At 42.7% G+C, this 24,711-nt stretch overlaps 1 protein-coding gene across 1 annotated transcript in view; it reads right to left on the bottom strand.

The window, feature by feature from the left end:
- Window positions 1-465: 465 nt before the first annotated feature.
- The window catches only part of Tmem135 (transmembrane protein 135), a 290,655-nt gene continuing 266,409 nt past the window's right edge, over window positions 466-24,711 (bottom strand). Inside the window, exons 15-18 of the mRNA XM_045146120.1 lie at window positions 19,496-19,653; window positions 18,795-18,992; window positions 13,170-13,356; window positions 466-691 (exon numbers count right to left, since the gene is read on the bottom strand). Of these exons, the coding sequence (XP_045002055.1) occupies window positions 466-691; window positions 13,170-13,356; window positions 18,795-18,992; window positions 19,496-19,653 (769 nt within the window). The remainder of the gene's footprint in view (window positions 692-13,169; window positions 13,357-18,794; window positions 18,993-19,495; window positions 19,654-24,711) is intronic.

The raw sequence follows: 24,711 nt of genomic DNA on the forward strand, positions 1-24,711 counted from the left end.
TGATGTAAGCAGAGTTCAATCAGAAGGGTTTACAATCTATGGATTGTAATCTGCTAGAGAGGGGTATTCTCAGGTATTATCTTGAGGTTGCCCCACCATGTTTCTGTGGGAAAAAAAAAAAATACAACAGGGCTGGAGAGATGGCTTACTCGTTAAGGCGCTTGCCTATGAAGCCTAAGGACCCATGTTTGACTCTCCAGATCCTATGTAAGCCAGACACACAAGGTGACACAGGTGCACAAGGTCACCCGTGCACACTAGGTGGTGCACATATCTGGAGTTCAATGGCAGTGGCTGGAAGCCCTGGTGTGCCAATTCTCTCTCTCATTATAAAAAATATTTACAAAACAAAATGCAACAGCACTGGGGAACTGTGAGTCTATCAAAGTCTCCCAGAGGAAATGCCGATCTCAATCAAGGTATTTAGTCAATAATTCATAGCACAAAGGGCTCTTCAATTCCTCCCTACTCTTGCCCAGCATCAGCTGAATAGCCAATTGTTCCAGCCAGTTCCTTGTCTTCTTCCTCATGCCATGGATCTAGTTTTCCCACAGGCAATTTTTGAGCTGGAGAGGGGATCACGATGATGATGGGGGTGATGGCAACATCCCCCACAACCATTTCTTTCCTTAAAGTTTTCTTCCTTCTAGGATTTACTCTGTTTCTTTCCGTATGCCTTGCAAGAAGTGTCCTTCCAAAAAGGACATGGCCAAGTTGTTTCTTTGCCTAAGAGCCTTTGAGAGTTCTCCGCTATTTTAAGAGAAAAACAGAATCCCAAGATGCTGCCATGCTTTGCAATCCTTCATACTGATTCCAGTCCTCTTGGCCAATTTTATTTACCATTTGCTTCCTACACCCTCTTGTTCAATGTGCACCAGGCCATTGGACACTGTGCTCCATTCACCATCACTCCTTTACACATCAAGCTCTTCATTCCAGTGTATGTTTATAAGGCATATCCAAATAGCCTGCCAATGCACCCTGCCTGTAATACAGCTGGAGCATGTTTCCCAGAATCCTTCTGAATCAAAAGAGGAAAAGGCACACATAGAGTTATGACTTTAAGAGTCCAAGTAGTCACCTGTGTATTTCCCAGGACCTGCCCATGAAAATAATGAGACATGAACCTCTATGTTCTTTCCTCAAAGCCAGTGGCTGTGGGAACCTGATGTTGAGAAAGTTAAGTATATGAAAGCTTAGAAAAAGATTTAGATTAGGGAAGGCAGCAGATCTTAAGTTATATGAAAGTCGGTTGGGGAATGTTAGGAAGGTGAAGGCAGGGTGTGGAGCAGGGAGGTGGGGCAGGGAAAGGTGAGGGTTAGCCAAAACTAAGTACATGCATTAATAAAGAGTAATAAAAATGTATTGTGTATCAAATAAAGAAAGTCTAAAAAATACCATAATCAATGTAGTTATGCTCATTGACAAAAATTGAATGAATATCTCAGGCTATTTTTGTTACTAACATGTGGTTGGTTCTCTGCTTGCTATAGCTCTATAAGATTGGACCTTATATATGACACTGTTTCAAAAGGATCACATATCATTTAAAAAAATATTTGGTGAGAAACTTCTCTGTGTCAGGCACTGGGCTCAGTACTAAGAATATGAAGCTGAATATGACATGGACCCTGCCATTAAGATGCCCAAGTACTAGTGGAAGGAACAAAGAAGTCACTCTCTCAATGTGATGGAGTAGGATATACACTCTCATAAGAACAGTGGTGCATTAACAGGAGTTCTCTAGAAGAATAAAAGCAAGATATATATATATGCACACTCATACATATATGTATGTATGTATGGGGAATGAGCACATTGGCTCATACAACTAGAGGCTGGATCATGCAGTAATGGCTGGCTGCAGACTGGAGCATCCCAGAACCTGGTAGCTGCTGATCTCTCAGATGAGCAGTTGGGAGCCTCAGAGCAAGGGAGCGAATAATGCAGGCTCAGTGTGAGGCTGAAGGGTGGATGCTGCCTGGAGAGTCACTGGTATGAGTCTGTTAAAGGGCTAAAGAAGCTGGAGTTTGATGTCCACAGGCAACAGCAGTACACTCACTTGGAAGTTCCCCCTCTTACTTGCTCTCTCACAAGTCAGTTGTCTCTGGAAATTCCCTGACAAACCCGCCCAGAAGCATGCTTCGCTATTCTCCTAGGTGTCTTTTAATTGAATCAAGCTGACAATTAGGATTAAGTATCACAAGGAGGCGAACACAGGAAACTCAGTATCTTCCACCTTGTAGTTTGGCTGACTTCACAGGGGTGGTGACAGTGACCAGAACGTGCATGGGTGTATCACACTGTTTTAGAGAACATAATGAATGCAAGATAGTAGAACAAAAATGGGGGAAATTACTAACAAGTGTCAGGAAGAATAAGTATAATCCCAAGGAGTGGCAGGGTGGGGAGGGAAATGACAAAAAAACTACTAATGCCTAAAGATAGAGACAAAGGAAAGACGGAGCATTGTGGAATCTGAAAGGGAAGCAAAAGTACTTGTATAGACCTTTACTTAACAAATAGTTTTTGTTTATGTCCTTTAACTGATGCTATTTATATCCTATAAAACTACATTAATGGAAGTGCCACTGGGATGCTTCAGGACCATGCTGAGAGGCTACTCCCCAGCAACAAACATAAACAAAGCTTGACACTACTAATAGTAATAAAGACAGATTTCAACTAGCAATAACTACTGAAATACTGAAGAGTCCAGCATGAATCAAAGTCAACTTCAGTTTGTGTAGAGGTGACTGAGCCTTTTAAAGGGAGAACGAGGGAATGGGAAAGGGGTGAGTGGGGTCTCAGTAGAGTCAGGGAAGTGAAAAGTTACAGCGGGTAAGTCAGAATAAATCTTGTAACACCATCTGCGTCTGCTGTGTGGCAATGATTGAAGTTAGAATTTTCACCCTCACAAAGACTAAAAGACAGAGGCTATACACTCAGGTGTTGACTAAGCAAATATTTTTGTAATACTAAGCAAATGTTTTATTAACCGCTAGTAATTTTCAATATTTTATAAGATTTGCTAAGTATTTTTGACTGTCTTGAGTTGTCTTAGGCCTTAAGGGAGTTAAGATCATCTCAGGGATATGGCCCAGGGTATTAGGAACTATACTTGTCTTCCTTCGAGTTTGTGCAGACCAAGACTGAAACCTCACCAGGAAGATAGCTCAGTGGAGTCCTGCTAAAGTTTGGTCAATAAAAACATCTGTCTGCTTATAGTTGAGTTGTAATACCTAGAATCAGTTTTGTTCATACCAACACTGGTCCATTTGTACTTATTATAATTGAACAATTTCACTCAATCCTGAATAAAATTATGAAATTAAAGTATGAAATAAAGGAGAATTGTTATTTCTATGACAATGAAGTTAGAAACATTGGGAAAAATGTGATTGTGGTATAAGAGAGGTAACAGTAAAAGATAAGGAAGAAATCATAAAAATCCAGAGGATGAAAAATTCAGATGTGTTCATTTATAGGAATTCTTAGGATAAAGGAATCAATACTAGGAAAAATTAATAACACAATGTGTGACTTTTGCATGAAAGCTAATATAGAAAACTCTAGTCTATGGTACATGGCCGAAGGAAAGAACCCTCTGAATTCCTGTCTGGGATGAAGTAAAGACAGAAATTTCTGGGCAGCTGTTCAGTATCTAACAACAGCATCAAGCCAACTGGGACCCATCCCTCAATAACCCTGTCCTTCCCACCTCTGCCCTGACTGCATTTGCTTCCTGTATCTGGGTAGTCCTGCCCCTGTTAGGTAATACCTATCTATTTACAGAAAAGTTGGCCTCCAGCCATTGTGAGAGAACTCCAAGGAGTGTCAGAAGCAGCATTTTTTTTTTAGTTGGTATTCATAGCCCCCAAGTAGGGTAGTAGGGCTCATTGTCTCATTAGCAGGTACAGAAATTGAAGATTGGAACTGATGATCCCAGCAGGTCTTTCCACCTGTGACTGTTCTATATTTGGCATACATCGGCTGTCATGTTTAAAACACGTTTGGATCTATCACAATGTTTGGCGCAGGATTATGCTTAATGAATAATTAGTATGAAAATAATTAACAGCCCCTGGGTTTTTACAAGATACCAATGGTCACTCTAACATTTACTTTATTTTACTTAATTTCACCATAATTTTCTGACCCATTTTACAACTCAGCAAGCTGAATGAGCCATATTGTTTTGTCTCCAAACCCAAGCTCCTCTGCCACAGCTCAGAAGGAACATGCTAGGAAGACCCAGAGCGTCAGAAACTTAATCTCTGGGTTTAGTATCAGGGCCCAACCTAGCAGGATGGGGTTTAAAGGCCAGAGAAGTAGAAATCTTAACCTCAAATGAGATGTGGAAGCTTCAGGGATGTGGATAATTATCAAAGCCAGCTGCGTTCTTTGTTGACAGAGAGGCTCTCACTACCTGCTGTTGCTCAATCCACATCCAACCTTTAGATCCCAGGATAGACGTTCTCTCTTCTTTCCGAAATCCCTCCATGACCTTCATTCAATTGGGATGGGATCTCCTTATGTGCATGGCTGCACCCATGCTAACTTTTTTCCACCTTTCTTCTGCACGTACAGCTCCCATGAGACTCTGGTAATTCTGTTCACCGCGGTAGCTCTGGCATCTGGGACAGCATTTGGGATTTGAAAGTCACCTGCACGCACGGTATGACTGGTCAGAGGCCTGCTCAACACTTCCAGGCAATCAGGAACTTAGGTCTCAGTAAATGGGATTTTGAAATGTCGCCAGTCTATTTAATATTAGGGATCTTAAACACCTCCTCAAGCCTAAGTCCCCACAGACCCCTTTGTCTTTCCCAGAGACACTAGGTAGTCACATGCAGTCCTGTCTAGGGTGACTGTTCCTTCCCTAGATATCTCTACTCCCCCTTCTCCTTCCTTAATGTGTTTTAGATCTATTTATCAAAAATCTCATGGAGAATAAGGAAGAAGGAAGAAGGAAGGTTCTAATGTCCCATAACAACAGAAATATTTCAAGCCAGGGCTCTTTCCATGAAAACAGAAATGGTGGAGATAGATAACACATGGTGTGTTCAACGATCTCTTAACTGTACTCAGTTCTTCAGCCTTTATTGTTGTTCATGACCTTGAACTTTTAGGTTATTTGGTACAAAGTCCCTCAGTTCATATTTTCCTGATATTTCCTCATGATTGTACTCAGAATGTAACTTCCTTCATATTTCTTTGAGGAATACCACAGAAGTATTGTTTCCATTCTCAGTGGATCATCCGGATGTTACAGAGTGTTGACAGCTGAATACCACTATGTACATGTGTACCTGTGTACATGACTTTTCATTCCACGAACTATAACAGGTTTTATGCTATATTGGCATAGTGCAGGGTTACCTGGACACATTGGTAAACAGGACTGTAGGATCTTTTCAGTGCTTGGCAGGAAAGGGACCATGGTCATCTGCTTTGAGCATAGGTCACCAAAAAGATGATACCTAGATTATGAATGTGTTCCCTGTATTTGAATCCATCTATTTTTGAGAGGCAACCTCAGTGATAGACAGAGCAGGAATCTAGTACCACTCCTTACACAACTTTCCTGAGGAAGCCAAAAGTAGACACTCAGATTGGGTACAATGAAGGTGGGGAGAAAGTAGTTACTGATTTATGCTTTTGACAAAGAGATCACCTTAGGGTAGAGGGATGTTTTTAAACTTCATCCTCAACAAAGTTATTTTCAAGGGTGAATTTCATGAACAAGGATGAATGACCTTTCCTATCCTTGCTATCAACAGACAGGCTTTTAAGGAAATGTATGATTTTAATTTAAATGGGATTTTGAGTGAGTTGCTAAGGAACAAGACCCTGTCTGTGCCCATTAGGAGCTCATGCCAATAACATCTGATTATAGATGGGTTTCCTTGGAAACGGCTCTTAGGCATGCTTAAGTCCTAATGCTGAGAAAGTACAAGGTCTTATTAGATGGACATGAGGACAGTAAAGGAAGGATAGCTAACTGAGCCAGCTGACCAACTGTGCATTAAGATGTGACCGTAGAAATCGACACTCCAGTAACCTCTTCCCTATCTACTCTCTCTTCCTGTTTGAGACTATGGGCTTTTTGTCTTTTAAATAAAATCAGTATATGTTCATGGGGAAACATTTCACATAGCTAAGAAGAAAGGGAAGTTAAAATTAGAATGGTCCCTTTATTATTTCCCCCTTAAGCTCTTCCTCACAATTAGCCTCTATTTCTTAGATGTACAATAAGAACTTTTCTAGATTGATGCAAGCATGGACATAATATATTTATATTGTACAGATAAAATTGTAGTCTATTCAGAGACGTGCTATGTTTTTCCATCAGAAAATGTCTTATACATTTACTCATAACAGGACATAGACACTACTTCATTCTCCTTAACTCCTATACCCCGTAGTGGGGTGAATTGAAAGAAATTTTCCTATAATCCAGCACATGCCTTTAATCTCAGCACTTGGGAGGAAGAGATAGGAGGATTGTTGTGAGTTTGTGAGCAGCCTGAGATTACATAGTGAATTCCAGGTCAGCCTGGGCTAGTGTGAGACCCTACCATTAAAAAATAATAATAAGTCGGGCGTGGTGGCGCATGCCTTTAATCCCAGCCCTCGGGAGGCAGAGGTAGGAGGATCGCTGTGTGAGTTCGAGGCCACCCTGAGACTCCGTAGTGAATTCCAGGTCAGCCTGGGCTAGAGTGAGACCCTACCTTGAAAAACCAAAAAATTAAAATTAAAATTAAAATTAAAAAAAAATTAAAAATAATAAAATAAAATAAAATTTTTTATGATCCATTATCTAATATTGACTTAGTGTATTTTTGCTTAGATACCACAAACACTGCAATAAACAGCCCTGTATGCACATTTGCCAGTTTATAAATTCCATCTTTAGGATAACTTCCTAAAAATAAAATTGCTGATTCAAATTTCTCATGTATATTTTTACCACTGTTGCCAAAATTACTCTCCAAGTATATCACAGTACTCTATTCAGCCACCAACAGCATAAGAGGCCTTCTATTTCTGGTCTTTGCTTCCATCTCTAAGCAACACTGGCACCATGGAGCCTGAATGACCTCATCAATCTGATAGCATAAAGTATCTCACTTTTTGCATTTGGCATTTATTTCATTTGGAGTGGTGTTACACATCATTTCATGGTGGCCAGCCTTTTCTCTCAATAGATTTTCTGCCTGTGACCTTTATTCATTTTTCTGTTGAGTTATCTTTTTCTTATCAATTCTTACTAAGGAAATTAGCCCCTTATATTTCCAAATATTTCTTTGCCTTTTATTTATTTTGAATAAAAATGTTAGTCCTCTCATCATAACAGAGCTCCTTTAATCCTAGTTAAAATGTTACAAATGATAGTTTTTTTTCATTTTTTTAGATTTATTTTTATTTATTTACTAGAGACAGAGAGAGAAAGGGAGAGAAAGGGAGGGAGAATAGGTGCACCAGGGCCTCTAGCCTCTGCAAATAAACTCCAGCACATGCGCCACCATGTGCATCTGGTTTACATGGGACATGGAGAATCAAACCTGGGTCCTTAGGCTTTGTTGGCATGTACCTTAACCACTAAGTCATTCCTCCAGCCCAAACGATAGTATTTTTATTGCTGTGACCATCACATACTGAACCTTGATACAGGTTCCCGTCTTGTGTACCAAGAACTCAAAGAGTCAGCTAGACTAGACTATCCAGGAAGCCCTAGGCATCCCACCTAGTTTCTGACTCCCTATTAATGGTATTTCAAGTGTATGCTCCCATGTTGCACTTTTTATGCAGGTTCTGGAGGTCTAAACTCAGGTTTGTGCACAGCAAGCAATTAACCTGCAGAGCCATCTCCCCAGCCCACAACTTTTTTTTTTTAAATTATTTATTTATTTGAGAGTGACAGACACAGAGAGAAAGACAGATAGAGGGAGAGAGAGAGAATGGGTGTGCCAGGGCTTCCAACCTCTGCAAACGAACTCCAGACACGTGCGCCCCCTTGTGCATCTGGCTAACGTGGGACCTGGGGAACCGAGCCTTGAACCGGGGTCCTTAGGCTTCACAGGCAAGCGCTTAACCGCTAAGCCATCTCTCCAGCCCAACACAACTTTTGATATTATTGGGGAAATAATCACTGTCCCAAAGGTGAGTCCAAAATTAATGCCCTGGGGAAAGAGTGTAGGAGGCAGAGTTGGCCTGCAGCCTGCCAAAGTCAGTTCCTTCACCATCCTGCAGGATGTGGTCTGTGAGAAGCAAATGGATACATTTTCATAGGGCTAGAGAGGAATGTTAGCATAAAAGCCTAGAAGTCACCCATTCCTCTCTTGTTCAGATATAAAGTGATAACCAGTAGTGAATGAAGTTTTTAAATCTCTAATCACAGATACATAGTTGTAGGAGATGCAACTAACATATAAATGCAAGCAATTGAAAGAACAAAATGCAAGCCACTATTTTATTCTATATTTAACAGATATTAAAAAATAACTATAAAATGTTATCCAACATTTTAGAGGCTTACCCTCAACTTGAAAATTTTTCTTTGTTGCAGGCTAGTAAAATGTTTGTGACTAGGCCCCACTTAATATATAACAGGGAGATCTTCAATGGAGGCATCTGTCTGTGGGTTTATGGGATACTGGAGTTGAAATATGAAATACAACATTCACAAGGCTTTCTCATCCACAGCAAGAAAACAGACTTAAAAGTCAGGCTTTGCTGAGGGAAGGGAAGAGAAGCTAAAATCATTCCTTCCCCATTTGAAATAGCAATATGTGAGCATGGAAGACAAGACTGTAGCTTCACTTTATGTTGGGAGATGGTGATCTATCCTTCACCTGGATGTGAACTTTACTATCAATCTGCAATACCAGAGTAAAAGAAACAGCATCACCCGTGCGTATCAACAACCTTGAAAATGCCTGCACATGCATGATGTCTTGTTACTCCTACAGGCAGGTTCTGATTCCTGTTTTATAGAGAAGGAAATGGTGACAACAGTATCAGTGAAGGAGCCATCATCTTTCCTACACTTGGAGGGAAGGTGGGGTAAAAGGCCTGCCATGTTAGCAGTCATTCTTTCTCTTCAAAAAATATTTATTTATTTGTTTGTTTGAGAGAAAGAGAGAGACAGAATGTATGCTCCAGGGCTTTTAGCCACTGCAAACAAACTCCAGACACATGCACCACCTTGTGCTACTGGCTTATGTGGGTCCTGGAGAATCAAGGTCCTTTGGCTTTGCAGGCAAGTGCCTTAACCTCTAAGCCATCTCTCCAACCCTACTGTTTACTGTTATTGCCAGACTTTGTTCACCCCTACTATAACTTGGATTCTTTACCAGGCAAGCAGAGATGGACAGCAGGAGACAGGACAAGAGGCATGTGTGCGTGGACCTTATAGACTGTTTTCACAACCAATAATAGAGGATTACTCAACTGTCTACCTCAGTGTGTTGTTTTATTAAATAACAATCTGTACCTCAAGGACTTAGCACAATGAAGTACTCAGCACAATGAAACACTTAGCACAGTGAAGCACTTCGAATAACACAAGGCCCAGAAGATTCAGAAAAATGTCCCCTAAATATCTGCAATTAGTGTTATATAAGTTGACCAAATGTAGATCTATTTGATAATTACAATGACAAGCACACCAATTTGTATTTTTTCTTTCTGCATGCCTTCATTTGTCTCTGAGATACCTACATGTCCAGAGGTAAAAAAAAAAAAAAAAAAAAACCCACTAAATATAGTGAAAATTATTCAACTGCAAAATATGTAACCAAGCACAAATTGAAGAGGAGGACTCCAAGGAAACCGAGAGCACATCCCTGGAGCACTTGGATACCAGATCTTCTTTCCAGCAAGTAAATGGACATTGAGCTCTGTTTCCAGTCTGTCTGGTGTTTAGCTGGAGACAGTAGAGAGCTGCTCCCTACCTGTTCTTGCCATAGAATTGCCTACTGGGAAGGAGGAGGAGCTGAGAAATTTGTAACAGAAGCCAATGGAAATGAGTCAGACAAAGTACATGGGCTGAGAAGAGAAACACATTTGGAAATCTAGAACCAGGAGGGAGCAGATCTCCATACCCAGACAGCTCAGAAGCCTGTGAGCACTGGTATGGGGTAAGGTATCACCAGTAGGCAGCATCTGGCAGTAGAGAGCAAGTTCTTCTGAACAGAGACCCTTGAGAAATACTGGGGGCCTGCGGGGGGAAGGGGCGGTTCCTGCCAGTACCTCCACCAGGTTCCTGGACCTTACACGTGGTCCTGCCTCCTTCCTGTAGTGATCACTATATATCATCAACCTGAATGGATTAAGAAGAATTTAGAATGAGGGGAGATAGTTCAGTCAGTCCAATGCTTGCCTCACAAGCATGAGGACCTGCCTCTGATCCCCAGCACCCATGTAAAACTGCCAGGCGTGTGGCACATATATGTAATCCCTGAGCTGAGAAACCAGAAACAGGAAGATCACTGGAGCTCACTTGTCAGCCAGCCTAGCCTAATTGATGAGCTCCGAGCCAATGAGTAATCCTGCCTCAATAAGATTGGATGACACTGGCCTGTGTCGTCCTCTGGTGTCTGCATGCACACATCTGCATACATGTGCACACCTGAACACATATATAAGTAATCAGCACCCAGAGACTAGTGGAGCACACCTCTTGGTGTGTCTGTGAAGTCATTTCCAGACAGTACTAACAAAGGTCATGGACCCTCAGATGGGAGAAGAAAAATGGGAAGCCCACAAACACAAGTACTCTCCCTCTCTCCTTTTCTCCTTACTATGAGAGAGGTAAGTAGCTTCTGCTCTTGGTAATGCCACCATAGTGTTCTACCCCACCTCAGGCCCCAGAACTAACAGAATCAAAATCAGTCCTTCCTCCCCTCAATGATTTATTTATGCAGACATTGTGTCACTGTGATGGAAAATCCAACTACCACACCTGCACAGCTGTGGTCTTGTCAGCTGGGGGTTGTCTACAAATGTCTGAAGTCCTCAGATGATTTTCCCATTGCTGCCCTTACTAAGAGTCATCAGCCACATGTAGCCAGCGTGAGCTATTGGTTCTTCAGATGAGGAAACGGATGACCGCTTGGCCCTGAGTCAGGGTGTGCCGGCAGGTGTGAAGCAGCATGAGGAAAAGGGCAACGTGCCTGTCCATCCCGGCTTTTGCTTTCCAGGTAGAGAAGGCATGACCCCCTTGGACAGAGAAGACGTTCCAAGCTTCTATCCTGTCAATTTGCTCCTCCCTTCCTGTTCTCTATATCGCACTCCCCCCACCCCATGGAAGTCTATCAGGAGAAGGAGGCTCGAGGACTGGGAAGTGCTTCTTTCTGAACAGCAGGAATTTGCTTTACATCTCCAGACACATCCTTCCTTCTCGGGGCTCAGAGAGGGTGGACCATTGAACTCATGAAACTATCTAGTGTAGACCTTCCAAACAATAAGAATGGGATTTGTTTGGGGGTGTGAGGGGGGTATGTAAGAACATTTCACAGATCTACCCTTCTAACAATATGTTAAGTCCACAATACAGTATTACTAAACTAGGCGTGATGTTTCTGTTTGCCACCCACACACCATCTGGCCTGGAAACCAGCAGAACTCAGAGATCCTGTGGGAGCCCAAGGCCCCCATATTTTGCTACAGTTGCCCACAGATGCCATCAGAATCCGGTACCACTACTGATGAGCTGCAAGTCCGTCTTGACAAGGGAAGCGAAGCTGCTAAGAGGTTTTTCATCCACCACCAGGTGTCAGTGTTCTACCTTCAACTCCCCTCACATTCTCCATCAGATTAAGGGAGAATTCTTTGAGGTCTTTTGGGGTTTTTGCACTTGCTCTAATTGCATCTTCCTTCCCACTCCCCCTCCCCCGTGCACACGCATCAACACTACACACGTCTCCTCTCTCTTCATGTTTCTTCCTTTCAGGTCTCTGGACATGACCAGTGCCATGAAAAGTGAGGAGCACACCTGCCCACATTGAAGTCTCCAACCCCTTGTACTGATGCTGTTTATCACAGATTTAGTGGGCACTTACTGTATGTCCAGGTCTGCGCCGCGGAGGAGGGGGGCGCTGAAAACTCAAAAATAAAACACATTTCCCCAGTCACCAGCAGCTCACCGCAGACATGTCACTCTAGCCTGGAGAGAACACGCAGAGCCGAAGGACCCCCAGGCTTGCCTTGAGTAGTTATGGAAGCCTCATGAAGGGAGAAAGTATTGGGAAAATGTATCATTTTGATATGCAAACCACTGGCACAGGGTATCCCTAAACAATGGGACAGCTGCCACACATAGGCCATTCTATTAAGCTTAAAGTAGGCTTTTCCAAGTGCAAGACCAAATCAACTCGTACTCAATTACCCTGCACTGGAGACAGAGTTGGTTTCATTTTCCCCATATGTACAATCGCATTACCTATCTTACCTTGGGAGCAGATATGTGACTTGCTATTTTTATTTATTTTTTTTTTTTGGTAGCCTCAAACAGATCAGATGGGGAGGTACAGTATTTTTCAGTAAAAGAATGAATAATTTACCTTACCAGCTGAGCTAAGCCACTCCAAAGACTGTCAAAGGTTGAAGAGGTGTTTTCCAGAAGGGGCCTGAGACCCGGGCCCCAGGGCAAGAGCCAGGGGGGTGCACAGAGCATCCCTGGCCAATCCCCTTCTCCCAGTGTACAAGTGTGCAGACTTCCCAGATCCAGGTAGTTGCTGGCACTTCTTCGCTTAACGAGATTCTGCTTCCTTCTCAGGGACACTGCCTAGGGGTGTGAGGAGCGCATCATGTCAGGAGAGCCTGGAAGCGCGTGTTCTCAGCCAGCGTCCACTCAAAGATCATTCACATTCCAATGGCACTGTCTAGACCCTCGGCTTTGGGCAGGAGCTAAATACCTCAACAATCTATTCTCTATGGTAATTATTTTCCTCCCAGAAAATCATCATCAAATGTTTCTTTTGTCAGAATTTATTAGAATTATGACGGCTGGATTAAACACTGGAGAAGAGAAACAACAGGAAGGAGAAAGGAAACAGGAGATGAGAATGGCTCTGCTTCTGATTGGGTGCTGTGCATATTGTCTGTGGAGGGTTTGGTTGTGGGCACAGAACATAGACTGTAAAGGGAAATAAGCCCCTTACTTTCGGAAGCTGCTTCTCACCAGCTCAGCAGCAAGGTGGTGATAGTCGCCGCCCTGCTGCAGTGACAAGATGTGGTGACCCTGCTGCTTGCATGTGGCATGCTTCCCCACACCATGAAGAAATCTACCCTTGAAGCTGCAGGCCGAAATAAAACACTTCCTTCCAAAAGATGCTCTGGCTGCATACCCTGTCCAGACAGGAGAAGGTAACTATCACATGGTGGGATTCTGGAATCTAGGATGACTTCTCTCTTGGGAATCTTACTGTTTCTCCTTCTGATTTGGCCTTTTGTGTACTAAGCACATTTCATTATGCCTGAATTCTGTAGAGGATAAACATGAAGCCTGAAGCTAACCCTTAGCTTGTGTATAACTCAGTAGGTAACAATAGTTATATAGTGACATTTTTTTCCTTAACTCTCTCCTTCCTGACGTATCTACCTTGTCCATCTGAGTTATCACATTGAATGTAAATCATTGCAGTGAATTTCATTCAACAAGTATTTGATGAGCACCTCCAATGTAGTTGCCAAGTCATAAATAGATATACATAGTTGCCAAGTAGCCTGTGCTCATAGACCTTACAATATGAATGGAGAATAAAACTAAATTTACAAATCTATAATTACAGATTTGAATGCATGCCCTAAGGAAAGAGGATAGGTGTTGCAGTAAGATTCTCATTGCTGGCAGAAATCACCTGACCAAGAGCAGCTTGTGGAGGAAAAGAGGGGGGTTTATTTTGGCTTATAGACTAGAGGGGAAACTCCACGATGGCAGGGGAAACTGATGGCACAAGCAGAGGGTGGACATTACCTCCTGGCCAACATCAGGTGGGCAACAGCAGCAGGAGAGTGTGCAAACACTGGCAAGGGGAAACTGGCTAGAATACCCATAAGCCCACCCCCAACAATACACTGGCTCCAGGAGGCATTAATTCCCTAATCTCCATCAGCTGGGAACCTAGCACTCAAAACACCTAAGTTTATGGGGAACACCTGAAGCAAACTACCACACGAGGACACTGTAAGAAAAAAAAAATACTAGAAAAGTCAAAAAGTAATATCTGGGCTGTGACCTGTCAGAGGATTGCATAGAAATGAGTCCAGTGAAGAAAGAGAAAGGGAAAGATTGTGTTCAAAAAGCTGAAAATAAAGAGATTGGCATCAAGTCAGAATAGGGTGCATGGCTACCTGGAGATGCTCTAATTTATATTTTTAAAAACACTACCACTGGGCAAATGATGGGTTGGAGAATCACAATTGGCAGTGACAGATACATGACAAGGCAAATGACATGGTCCAGGAACCCAGCCCTGGAGGGGCTATCCTCAAGGTAATCATGGAGACAGGACCACAGTTCATGAATGAGCTTTGCTCACTGGAGCTGATACACAGCTGTGACTGGCAGTGGCCGAGGCACTTTGGGAAAGTAAACATCACCCCGATCAATCTCCCAGAACTGCGGGCTTTCACAACTCCACACTCCCCTTTCCTGCTCAGCCTTTCCATCAGGGTGGGTTTCTATTCCTATATTATAGCTGGAGTTTTTTGCTGCTTCATCCATTGGTTAAAATACTGAGAAGTATTTGTTTATTTGTGACTAAAGATAGAGGGAGAAATAAAAACATCACCCCCTGGCTCACATAAGGTGCACAACAGGAACAGGAGAGTGTGCCAAACACTGGCAAGGAGAAACCGATTATAAAAGTCATAAGTCTGCCCCCCAAAATACACTGCCTCCACGAGGCTTTAATTTCAAATTGCCATCAGCTGGGGAACCTAGCATCCAGAACACCTGTTTATGGGGGACACCTGAATCAAATCACCATACTGATATACAAAGAACCACCATCACTGTGGATGAGGTCCTGGACTGTAGTAAAAAGGAAAGCAATGGGTTAGAGAGATGAGTCACAGGTAGGGCTCTTTGCAAAGCCTAAGGACGTGAGATCGATCCCCAGTACCCAAGTAAAGCTGGCGGCACATTTGCCTCAAGTTTATTTGCAGTGGCTGGAGGCCCTGGTTTACCCATTCTCCCTCTCCCTCTTTCTCTCACTCACTCTCTCAAATAAATGAATAAAATATACATTTTTAAAAAAAATTTTAAAAAGGAAATTCCTGGCTGAAAGCAGTCTTCTAACTCTACTCTGCTTCTTCTCTGCTGGATCCCCTACCCCTGCCCCTTCCCTGACACAATGAACTTTGCCCTCCAGAACTGTGAGCCGAAATAAACCCTTCCTCCCTCAAATGGGTCTTTGTTCATAGTTTGCCTCAGCACAGAGAAGGCAACCTGGGAATGGCCCAGTCCCCAGAGTAAATTGCAGATGATTCCCCCACCCCTCCAAAACACACTGCTCAGCTGTGCTCAGAAATGCCAGGTCGGTCCTCTGTGGGGGAAACAGCCAGGTTGGAGGGTCTGGCGAGCCCCCTAGAGTGAGGAGGGCTGATGAGTGGTGAAGCCCACGGAGCCCACATCTACCACAGCATGGGAAGCAGACAAGAAGGCCGCCCGCCGGCGACTACATGAGGGGTCCTCTGCTAGGCATGAACGCGAGTGGGGCCAGAAGAGGTGGCCTCAAAGCAGCGAGTAAGCTCCAGCCCTGCTGATGTGCTGGGAGACTTTCGGGAGCTGATAACTCTCTTCCTCACACCCCCTCAGACTCATCAGGGTGGAGTCAGCTGCACGTAGAAAAGCAACCAACTGTGCATTTTGATGGTTATGCCTGCCTTATTATTTGTTTCACAAGAGATATCATCTAAAGTTAGTTTCCTTTGTGGATTCTTTTTGCCACAGAGTTATGCGTGAGAATAATTTCAAATAGAAAAAAAATCCTTTAAAGGTAGATTGCTTTTGATTTTGGTATTTTTAAATCCAACCGCCAGAAGTGTTGGTCCATGCAGGAAGCCTGCTGTTCAGGTGCACTTGGAGAGAATTCAGGGATCAGAGAGTCTTGGTGGGAGGAGACAACAGACAGGTGAAATGTGTGGTGAGTTCCACCAACCTCGCATGGGGATCCCATTTCAGGGATTCATAAGTGCACACCAGTAACCTCAGGTTGATCAATCACAATTGCCCCTCCAAGGATGCAGTAAACCCAAAAAGACCTGGTCAGCAAGCTCCTTCATGAATTATGAAATTCTGAAAATATATTTTCCAAAATTTTATTTTTTTTAAGCATATGTTTGGCTGGGAAGGAAGATGTTTTCTTTCAAAACCTGAAGGATTGGGTTCAATGCCTCTGCTACTCACGTAAGCCAGACCCAAAAAGCAGTACAAGTGCCTGGTGCTTTTTTGCAGCAGCAAGAGGCCAGGGCACATACATACACACACACACACACACACACACACACACACGTGCAAATAACTAAAGTTAAAGTATGTGCTGTGCCTCATTCTGCTTATTCTAGAGAGAAAGCATGCTGCAAACTGATCCTGGTGAGAGTCATCACTCCATTTCCCTTCTCCTCCCTCACTCAGTGCTTAGAAAGTGAATCAGTAAGTCAACTCATAGATTTACTGCGCACACTGATGATGGAAGAGAGACACATGGGCAAAATCCTGGGGTGAGCAGGAGCCGGGGAGGTCGGGTGGAGGACACAAGAGAACTGTATCAATGCAAGGCATGACATTTTGCCACTTACAAAGCCTTTTGCTTCCATGACCCTAGAGTTCATTTCCCTAAGCTAGTGAGATTGGAGCATGTCACTAACTCACTGCAGAGCAAAGAGAAGATCCAAGTAAGTGGTCGGTAGCACTGATAGAAATTTCTGACATTGGAATGCAATTTCAACAAAAACAAATTTCAAATCACAAATAAATGTAGTTAAACCTTAAAAACAAACTAAATCCAAGTAGAAATAATAAACAGGCTCCCAGATTACTGTCTAGTTGGAGAAAAGGAGGAAATCATTAACGCAGTGGCACAATCGCCCGGGGGACATGCTGACAACCGCAAGGTAGGACACTGATGGCAAACCCCCTGAAGAACTTCGTCTTTTGGAAAGCACTTCTTTAATCCAATGCTAAGAATAGAGGAAAGCTTTTCCAAAATTGACATTTTTGCAAATTACATAAAAGTGAAAATAAAAAAGGCTCTCAATACTCTAAGTCAGAGTTAAACTTTGCTCAGCAAGAAGAAATAATATGGTATATTTCCGTTCTCTTTATAGACAAAAAAGTGCACTCACTGTTCTACAGAAAGAGAACTATCAGCTGAAAATGTATGAGAGGGTGACATGCGGAAGTATGTCTAAATGCCAGCACTTGAAATGCTGAGTGTGAAGAACTTCAAGTTCATGGTCACCTTGAGCTACATCGTAAGTTTGAGACCAGGCTTGGCTACATAAAAAGGCCTTATTCTCCCCAAAGAAGTATAAGAAGAAAAACAAAACACGATAACTATCTGTTGGAGCTGCCATCTCCTTGCTGGCACAAAGCACCCAAATCAAAAGCAGTGGATGGAAGGAAAGTTTTTATTTTGGCTAACAGTCTCCGGAGGAAGCTGCATGGTGTCAAGGGAAAGCATGGCATAAGCAGAGGATGGACATCACTTCTGCCACAACAGGCAGAAAACAGCAGTAGCAGAGTGAGCCAACTAACACTGGCAAACTGGAAGCTAATAAGCCGCAAGGTCCACCCCCAGCAAAGCACCTCCTCCAGCAAACCTTCGCCTCCCAAGTGACCATCAGCTAGGGACCAAGCATTCAAAACACACAAGTTTATGGGGGACATCTGAGTCAAACCACCACATTACCTGTCTGTTAGTTAAATAATAAATTATAGTTTCCTATTTTTTCTAAATTATATGTTTTAAAATTTTAGGCTCTATTGACATCTTTTCTCATTCTGCATTTAAATTTTATACCTAATTTTATAATACATGCTTTCTACTCTTTTTTATTAACGGGGACCCCTAATTGTTAGTTTTGTTTCCACAAAACATGGGCCTTGCCCTGACACATAGTAATTTTGATGAGAAGAGAGACTCAAGAAAGGTTCTTGCCCAAATCACAGTGGTAAGAAAGTAGCAGAGCTGGGATGGTCAGGGCTCTTCTCTACAGTTTTCTCTCTGCTTCTAGAGCCTGAATGCATGAAATAAAGCCACATTGGTTTTAGGAATACAAAACAAGAAGGTAAACAAATTTAAAACACCAGAGATTCTGAACAAGTCGCTCTACAGGGATTCCACAGGGCTTAAAAAGCACCACCTACGTCCTCCCTCCAGGACCTGTGTCTGAAGAGGAAGATACAGTCAGCATCCGCGTCGTCCGAAGCCACAAGCACCCCCAGGCTTGAGTGCACGCATGGGAAGGAAAGATGGGTCACATCCACCACACTCTAGAAGTGCAGACTAAGCCTTACTGAGCACTTCCCAGTGCCAGGTACTAGTACACTCATTTTTCTAACGACAAGGAAATAGACACTCAGAAGTAGTCAGTCCGGTCTCACAGAGATCAAAACAGACAGCCAAGAGCTGTAAACTCAGATCTGCTCAGCTCCCACTCCATCCCCAGATCCTTAGGGAGAACTTTACAACATGAAAAGTATAAGCTTCTTAGACACATCACTTCCGGTTGGGTAGATGCTGACGGTGCCAGCAGCCATCCTTGTTTCTTTGTCTTACCCATGTCGGAGCACTTAATATCTGTGCTCAGTTTCTCCCATCCTTTCCTCAGAACAGAACAAGTTGTGCAGGAGAGGAGGCACCGAATCGCAAAGCTGCCCTCAAGTCCTTGGGCCATGCCATAGAGAGTAAGAGACGAACTACCTACAAGTGGCAGTCCCTTGCTCGTCTTCCCACATAGCTGGGAGTCTAAGCTCCCTTTAAAAGGTTGGTAGGAACTAGTCTTCCATGATCATGAGACTCCCTGGGGACTACTCACTGATGTGTCCTCTGAGCTTGTTCTGTGTGGCTCCAGCCTCTTCTGTGATGGTGGAGCTATCTTAGCAGAACCTCTATGCCCATGCTTAACATGCAGCTGGATAGGTATCACTGCTTCCTCTTGAAGGAGCTTCCCCATAATACCACTCCCTGGTCCTCATGCTCTCAGAAGGCTTTCAGGGGCTCCTCTTGCTGCATCTATTTCCAGATGGCAAGATGCCCAATACTACTCCAATCCCAGAAGGTGTCTTGATGAGTCCCAGAGCCATATTGCCAGGAAGTCTGGCTTGACTGGCTTCTGGACATCTCAAATTAAATTTCCTGGAGGCAGGTTTAGCATATCCAAAACCAAACTCACATCTTTCTCCCCAGTCTGTCTCTCCTGGGGTATTGCCAATTTCAAAGTGTGTTTGCTGTCTCTGCACGAAACTGCTGACCCTTACCAGAAAGCCTGTCATTTTTGACACTGTCACTCATCCCTCCCACAAGTTCCGCCACTTTCCTGTACTTGTCTCCACCCTGACTTTTCTGCATTGTCACTGCCTCTACTGTCACCCTGGCTATGGGCTCTCGCATTTCTGTACTTCTCCAAGCCAAGCATCTATATCCATATTTTGTAACATGTATACAGTAACATTATGATTATTTGCTTAATTATCTTGTAGGAATAGGCTTTTATTCAATGTGAGTCTCAGTGTGATGAATGAAAGAAACCTCCCTCCATCTCTATTACCAATATGCCAATACCTTCACTCACCTTGGGTATTTCAAGGGAAAGTGGGAAGCCAGTTTTAGTCATTCTTTAGGATTCAGTAAAGCCAAAGGGGTGAGAGTGTTGTTCCACTTCTCCACCAGTCACTGGCTCACATTTTTTACCTTGGCTGATTCACTGATATACTAATGACAATGCCCCATGGAAGTGGTTCGATCCTGTAAAGTGGTCTTATATGGTATTTATATCTCTTGTAACCAATTGTAATGAAGAGTCTGACCTCATTATTTGTTGTGATTGATTCTTTCTGCTTTTATAGACAGGGTCTCACTCTGTGGGCCAGATTGTTTTGGAATATACTGTGTAACTCAGGTTGGTCTCAAACTCATGGAGTTTGTATTACTGATTGCTAGACTCCCAGGTTCTAAAATTATAAATGTCTTGGCCTCATTTCTGAGGTTTGACTAGTGATTGATTTCAAGCCTCATCTTCACATTTCCTTTCAGTTACAACTGGAAAGTCTGATAAGAATGCTCATGGCCTCATCTTCTCTTTCATGCCAGTATAAAGTTTTTTTTAAATTTTTTTTAATTTTTAAAATATTTTTTATTTATTTATTTGAGAGTGACAGACACAGAGAGAAAGACAGATAGAGGGAGAGAGAGAATGGGCGCGCCAGGGCTTCCAGCCTCTGCAAACGAACTCCAGATGCGTGCGCCCCCTTGTGCATCTGGCTAACGTGGGACCTGGGGAACCGAGCCTCGAACCGGGGTCCTTAGGCTTCACAGGCAAGCGCTTAACCGCTAAGCCATCTCTCCAGCCCCCAGTATAAATTTTTAATGACCACCCACAAGAGCTTTCTTCCAGCCCCTCCTTTCAACCACTGTAAGCCCCACTCCTTAGTCATTGAAGATGTAAGTGACCCAACCTCACTCTCTGCCCTCTACCAAGGCCAACATGGACCTGGTTATACCTGCTTACTTGTCCCCAAAGGAATATTATTTTAAGTAATAAGCTCTCTCTAAAATTCTTGCAGGATGTAAACCAGGCATGGTAGGATAGTCTGTTAATTACAATAGTCAGAAGCTGAGGCAGAAAAATCTACACTTGTTCTAAGCTATCTTGGGCCAGACTCTATCTAAAAAAATAAACAATGCCCTGGCACGCCCATTCTCTCTCTCTCCCTCTATCTGTCTTTCTCTCTGTGTCTGACGCTCTCAAATAAATAAATAAACAAACAAAAATTTAAAAAAATAAACAATGATCTGGAGAGATGTTTTAGTGGTTAAGGTGCTTGCCTACAAAGCTCAAAGAACCAAGTTTGATTCTCCATGACCCACGTAAGCCAGATGCACAAGATGGCACATGTGTCTGAAGTTCATTTTCAGTGGCCTGAGGCCCTGACATGCCTATTCTCTATCTATTCTCATGGGACCTGGAGATTTGAACATGAATTCTTAGTCTTCACAGCCAAGCGCCTTAATTAAACACTAAGCCATCTCTCCAGCCCACCAGTCAACTTTTATGTGGAGTTCTGCCTGCTTTGCTGGGGAACCATATAACCCCCAAAGCCTATGTTAAGAATACCTACTCACACACTGAAATGCCCCCATTATCACAACAGTTTGTTATTATTTATAAAGATTGGTATTCAGTATATTACTGTTTTCTGTGCCTACATAGCCAGAAATGAGTTTACATTAGTTCCATTTTAACCACAATGAAAACTGTGACAAGCAACAATGAAGGCTAGTCTAGAGTGTGTCTCAGAAAGGGAGACAGTGATTAAAATCCTGCCTGTAATATTCTTCCACTGTGCCCTTGAACCATGTAATGTAATGTAATGTTATAATCAGTAATGCTAATCATTATGCTGAACACTTACTAAAAGCCATGAAATTATGATCAGCAGTTTAGAATCTTTTTATTTTCAGAATGATCCCATGTGGTTGATGCTATCATAGCCACCTACATGTTGCAAATTTCCAAAATGATCATTAGAGGGATACGAACAGCTAATCCAGGTTAACAATTAGCAAAGACTAAATCTAGAATTCCAACTCAGTCCAGCCTGAATGCTTGGGCTAAGACCAGGTAACCACAGTATTTTGCTGTGTACCCTCAGGACTTTCTTGAAAGCCAGAGAGGGGATCGAGATGTTACTTATGAATGAATGTGATGGGAAGCTTCAAGCATCCCAGATTAGAGTCTTAGGATGCAAACCCCCACCACTGCGTGCACTGCCCACCCTCCACTTGTCCTTTGGATGATATGCACCTGATGTTCAGTGGTGACTCTGTGCTTGGCAGGAGGCCTCCACTTTGGGATGTCACTAAATAGATCACATGTGTACAGCTATCTACAACTTGCTCAGGTCACTTCCTGTCAGGGTGACTTATACTCCACGTTTATCCCCTGTGGACTGCCACCATCTCCGCCTGGATTGGTGCAGCACTCCTCACGGCACTCACCCAGAACCCGGTTTTTCTTTTTGTTACAGTACAAACACTTAATACGAGATCTACTAACTTATTCTCTGAACAGGTTTTTAAGGCACACAATACGTTGCTATTAACTATCAGCACAATGTTATATAGCAGATTTCTGGACTTTATTCATCTTGTTTAATTGAAACTTTGTCCCTGCCAAGTAGTAAGTCCCCATCTGCCTTTCCTCAAGCTCCTAGTAACCATTGTTCCACCTTTGCTTTCCATTAGCTACTTATAAAAGAGGCACTTCATACACATGATTTGTCTTCTGGAAATGGCTCGTTTCACTCTGCCTAAGTGACATCAGCTCGTTCCCCCACTTAAAGTCTCTCAATTGCTTCTCGTCCACCTCAGGCTAAAGTCCAAAAGCCTGGCAATGGCCTGAGTTCTGCCCTGGTGGCCCCTGCAACATCTTCAGCTTCTCTACCACATGCTCACATCACCCCAGGCACAGTGGCCTCTGGACTACTCCAGGAACCTTGCATTCCACTGTCTGGTCCTTCTGCTTGCAACAGTCATGCTCCAGAGAATTGTGCAAGTATTTTCTTTACCTTGTTTAAGTCTTTGCTTAAGAGTTAGTCACTCAAAGAAACCAAGCTGTCTACCGCATTTGAAATGGCATTCTGATCCCTACCTTTGCCTCTACATTCCTGATCCACATCTGTAGTTTTTTTCTTTGTTAATTTTGTTCCATCAAACTTATTACGTCCTAATGTGGATGCACCTTGATTTCAAGATTGTTTCTGCCCATTCGTTGATATGTTCTAGACACAGGGAAGGTCACTTGAGAAAAGGATGTAGGATACCTTCATCCCAAAGAATTCCACAGCTAGAATCAGACAAGCTTTGACACTTAATTCATAATAAAAGTTGACAGCAACTTTATGATCTTCCTTACTTTTTTTTTTCTTCTAGCTCTTGGCCATGCTCATGTCCTGGTGTTGTGAGCGCTATGAATCCCAATGGATTCCATGACCTTAGTAACCACTCATGGGCTAGGCTGAGCCTAATACATCTGTTGGCAGACTTGAAGTTAGGGACATTTTGGAGACAGAACTGTGGCTTCCAAGAGCCTTAATTGACACATAGCTTTTGGATTGCAGACAAGAAAAGCCTGTAGGGAGATTGTTCTCTGGAGGGGAAATGGAGAAATGTCTGGGAGTCTCTCCAAGCCTGGGGGAACTTGGATAGATCCAGAGAAAGATGAAAGGTCATCATTCCTAGCCCTTGCCCAAGCTCCAAGACAACAGGGACCTTAGGAGTCAATGTCAAGAAAGGAACAGCTTGTCCCCATGACAGAGTCAAGCAGGAGCTATTGTGTTTCCATGAGTAGACTTATCCACAAGTTCAGGATGATGGCCTCTCTTCTCCAGTATTGATCTTGTGGGGCAAAAGGTTTGGCAGATGGACCCAAATCACATGAAGGAGAAAGAAAAAAATATCACAGGATGTACCTCTGGATGAGGAAAAAGGACTGTATCTACTGTATCCAGACACCCATGCGTATCACAAACCTTGTGGATTTGACCATCAAGTGTTTTTTTCTCTGCCCTAAAAGATGTTATACATACGATTGGTATTTTTCCAACTTATAATAAAAAATTAATGGTAGAAAGGATTGCAAGAAATACAATGAAAACGTTTGTTGTAGGTAAAAACTAAGTGAAGAAGAATGTGTCAGTGAGCATATTAAAAAATTTAAAAACCAAAAAAAAAAAAAGAGAGAGAAAAGATATCTGTTTAGAAGAAGTAATCAGGACTAAGTGCTAAATGAGTGGTAAAGGGCTTACCTAGCTTGTGCTGGACCATTGTATATACCCATTACCAAAAAAAAAAAAAAAAATACAAACAAAAATAAAAGAGCTATCAATAATGACAATAGGATTCAACTGTCAACAGCTAAAAACTACACTCAGGAAAAATTGTCAAAAGAGTAAAATTGGGGCTAGAGAGATGGCTCACGAGTTAAGGGTCTCACAAGCAATGCCTAATGACCCAGATTTGATTCCCCAGTACCCATATACAGCCAGATGCACAAAGAGGCTTATGCATCAGAAGTTCATTTGCTGTGGCAGGAAGCCCTGGTGTGCCCATTTTCTCCCTCTCTTTCTCTCCCCTTTCAAATAAATAAATAATCTTTATCTACATTTTGTTTATTTATTTATTTATGTCTATGAGAGAGAGAAAGAGAGAATGGGCATGGCAGTGCCTCCAGCCACTGCAAATAAACTACATATGCATGTGCTACCTCGTGCATCCAGCTTATGTGGGTTCTGGAGAATTGAACCTGGGTCCTTTGGCTCTTCAGGCAAACATCTTAGCTGATATGCCATCTCTTCATCCCAATAAATAAATTTTAAAATGAATAAAATCTTGCAAAATTTATATTTTTGACACATTATCTGGAAATTGAACTTAATTAATAACTATAAAGTTTTTTAAAAAGATTGGAAGGAAT

This window comes from Jaculus jaculus, chromosome 3, assembly GCF_020740685.1.
Source record: "Jaculus jaculus isolate mJacJac1 chromosome 3, mJacJac1.mat.Y.cur, whole genome shotgun sequence".
Lineage (NCBI taxonomy): Eukaryota > Metazoa > Chordata > Mammalia > Rodentia > Dipodidae > Jaculus > Jaculus jaculus.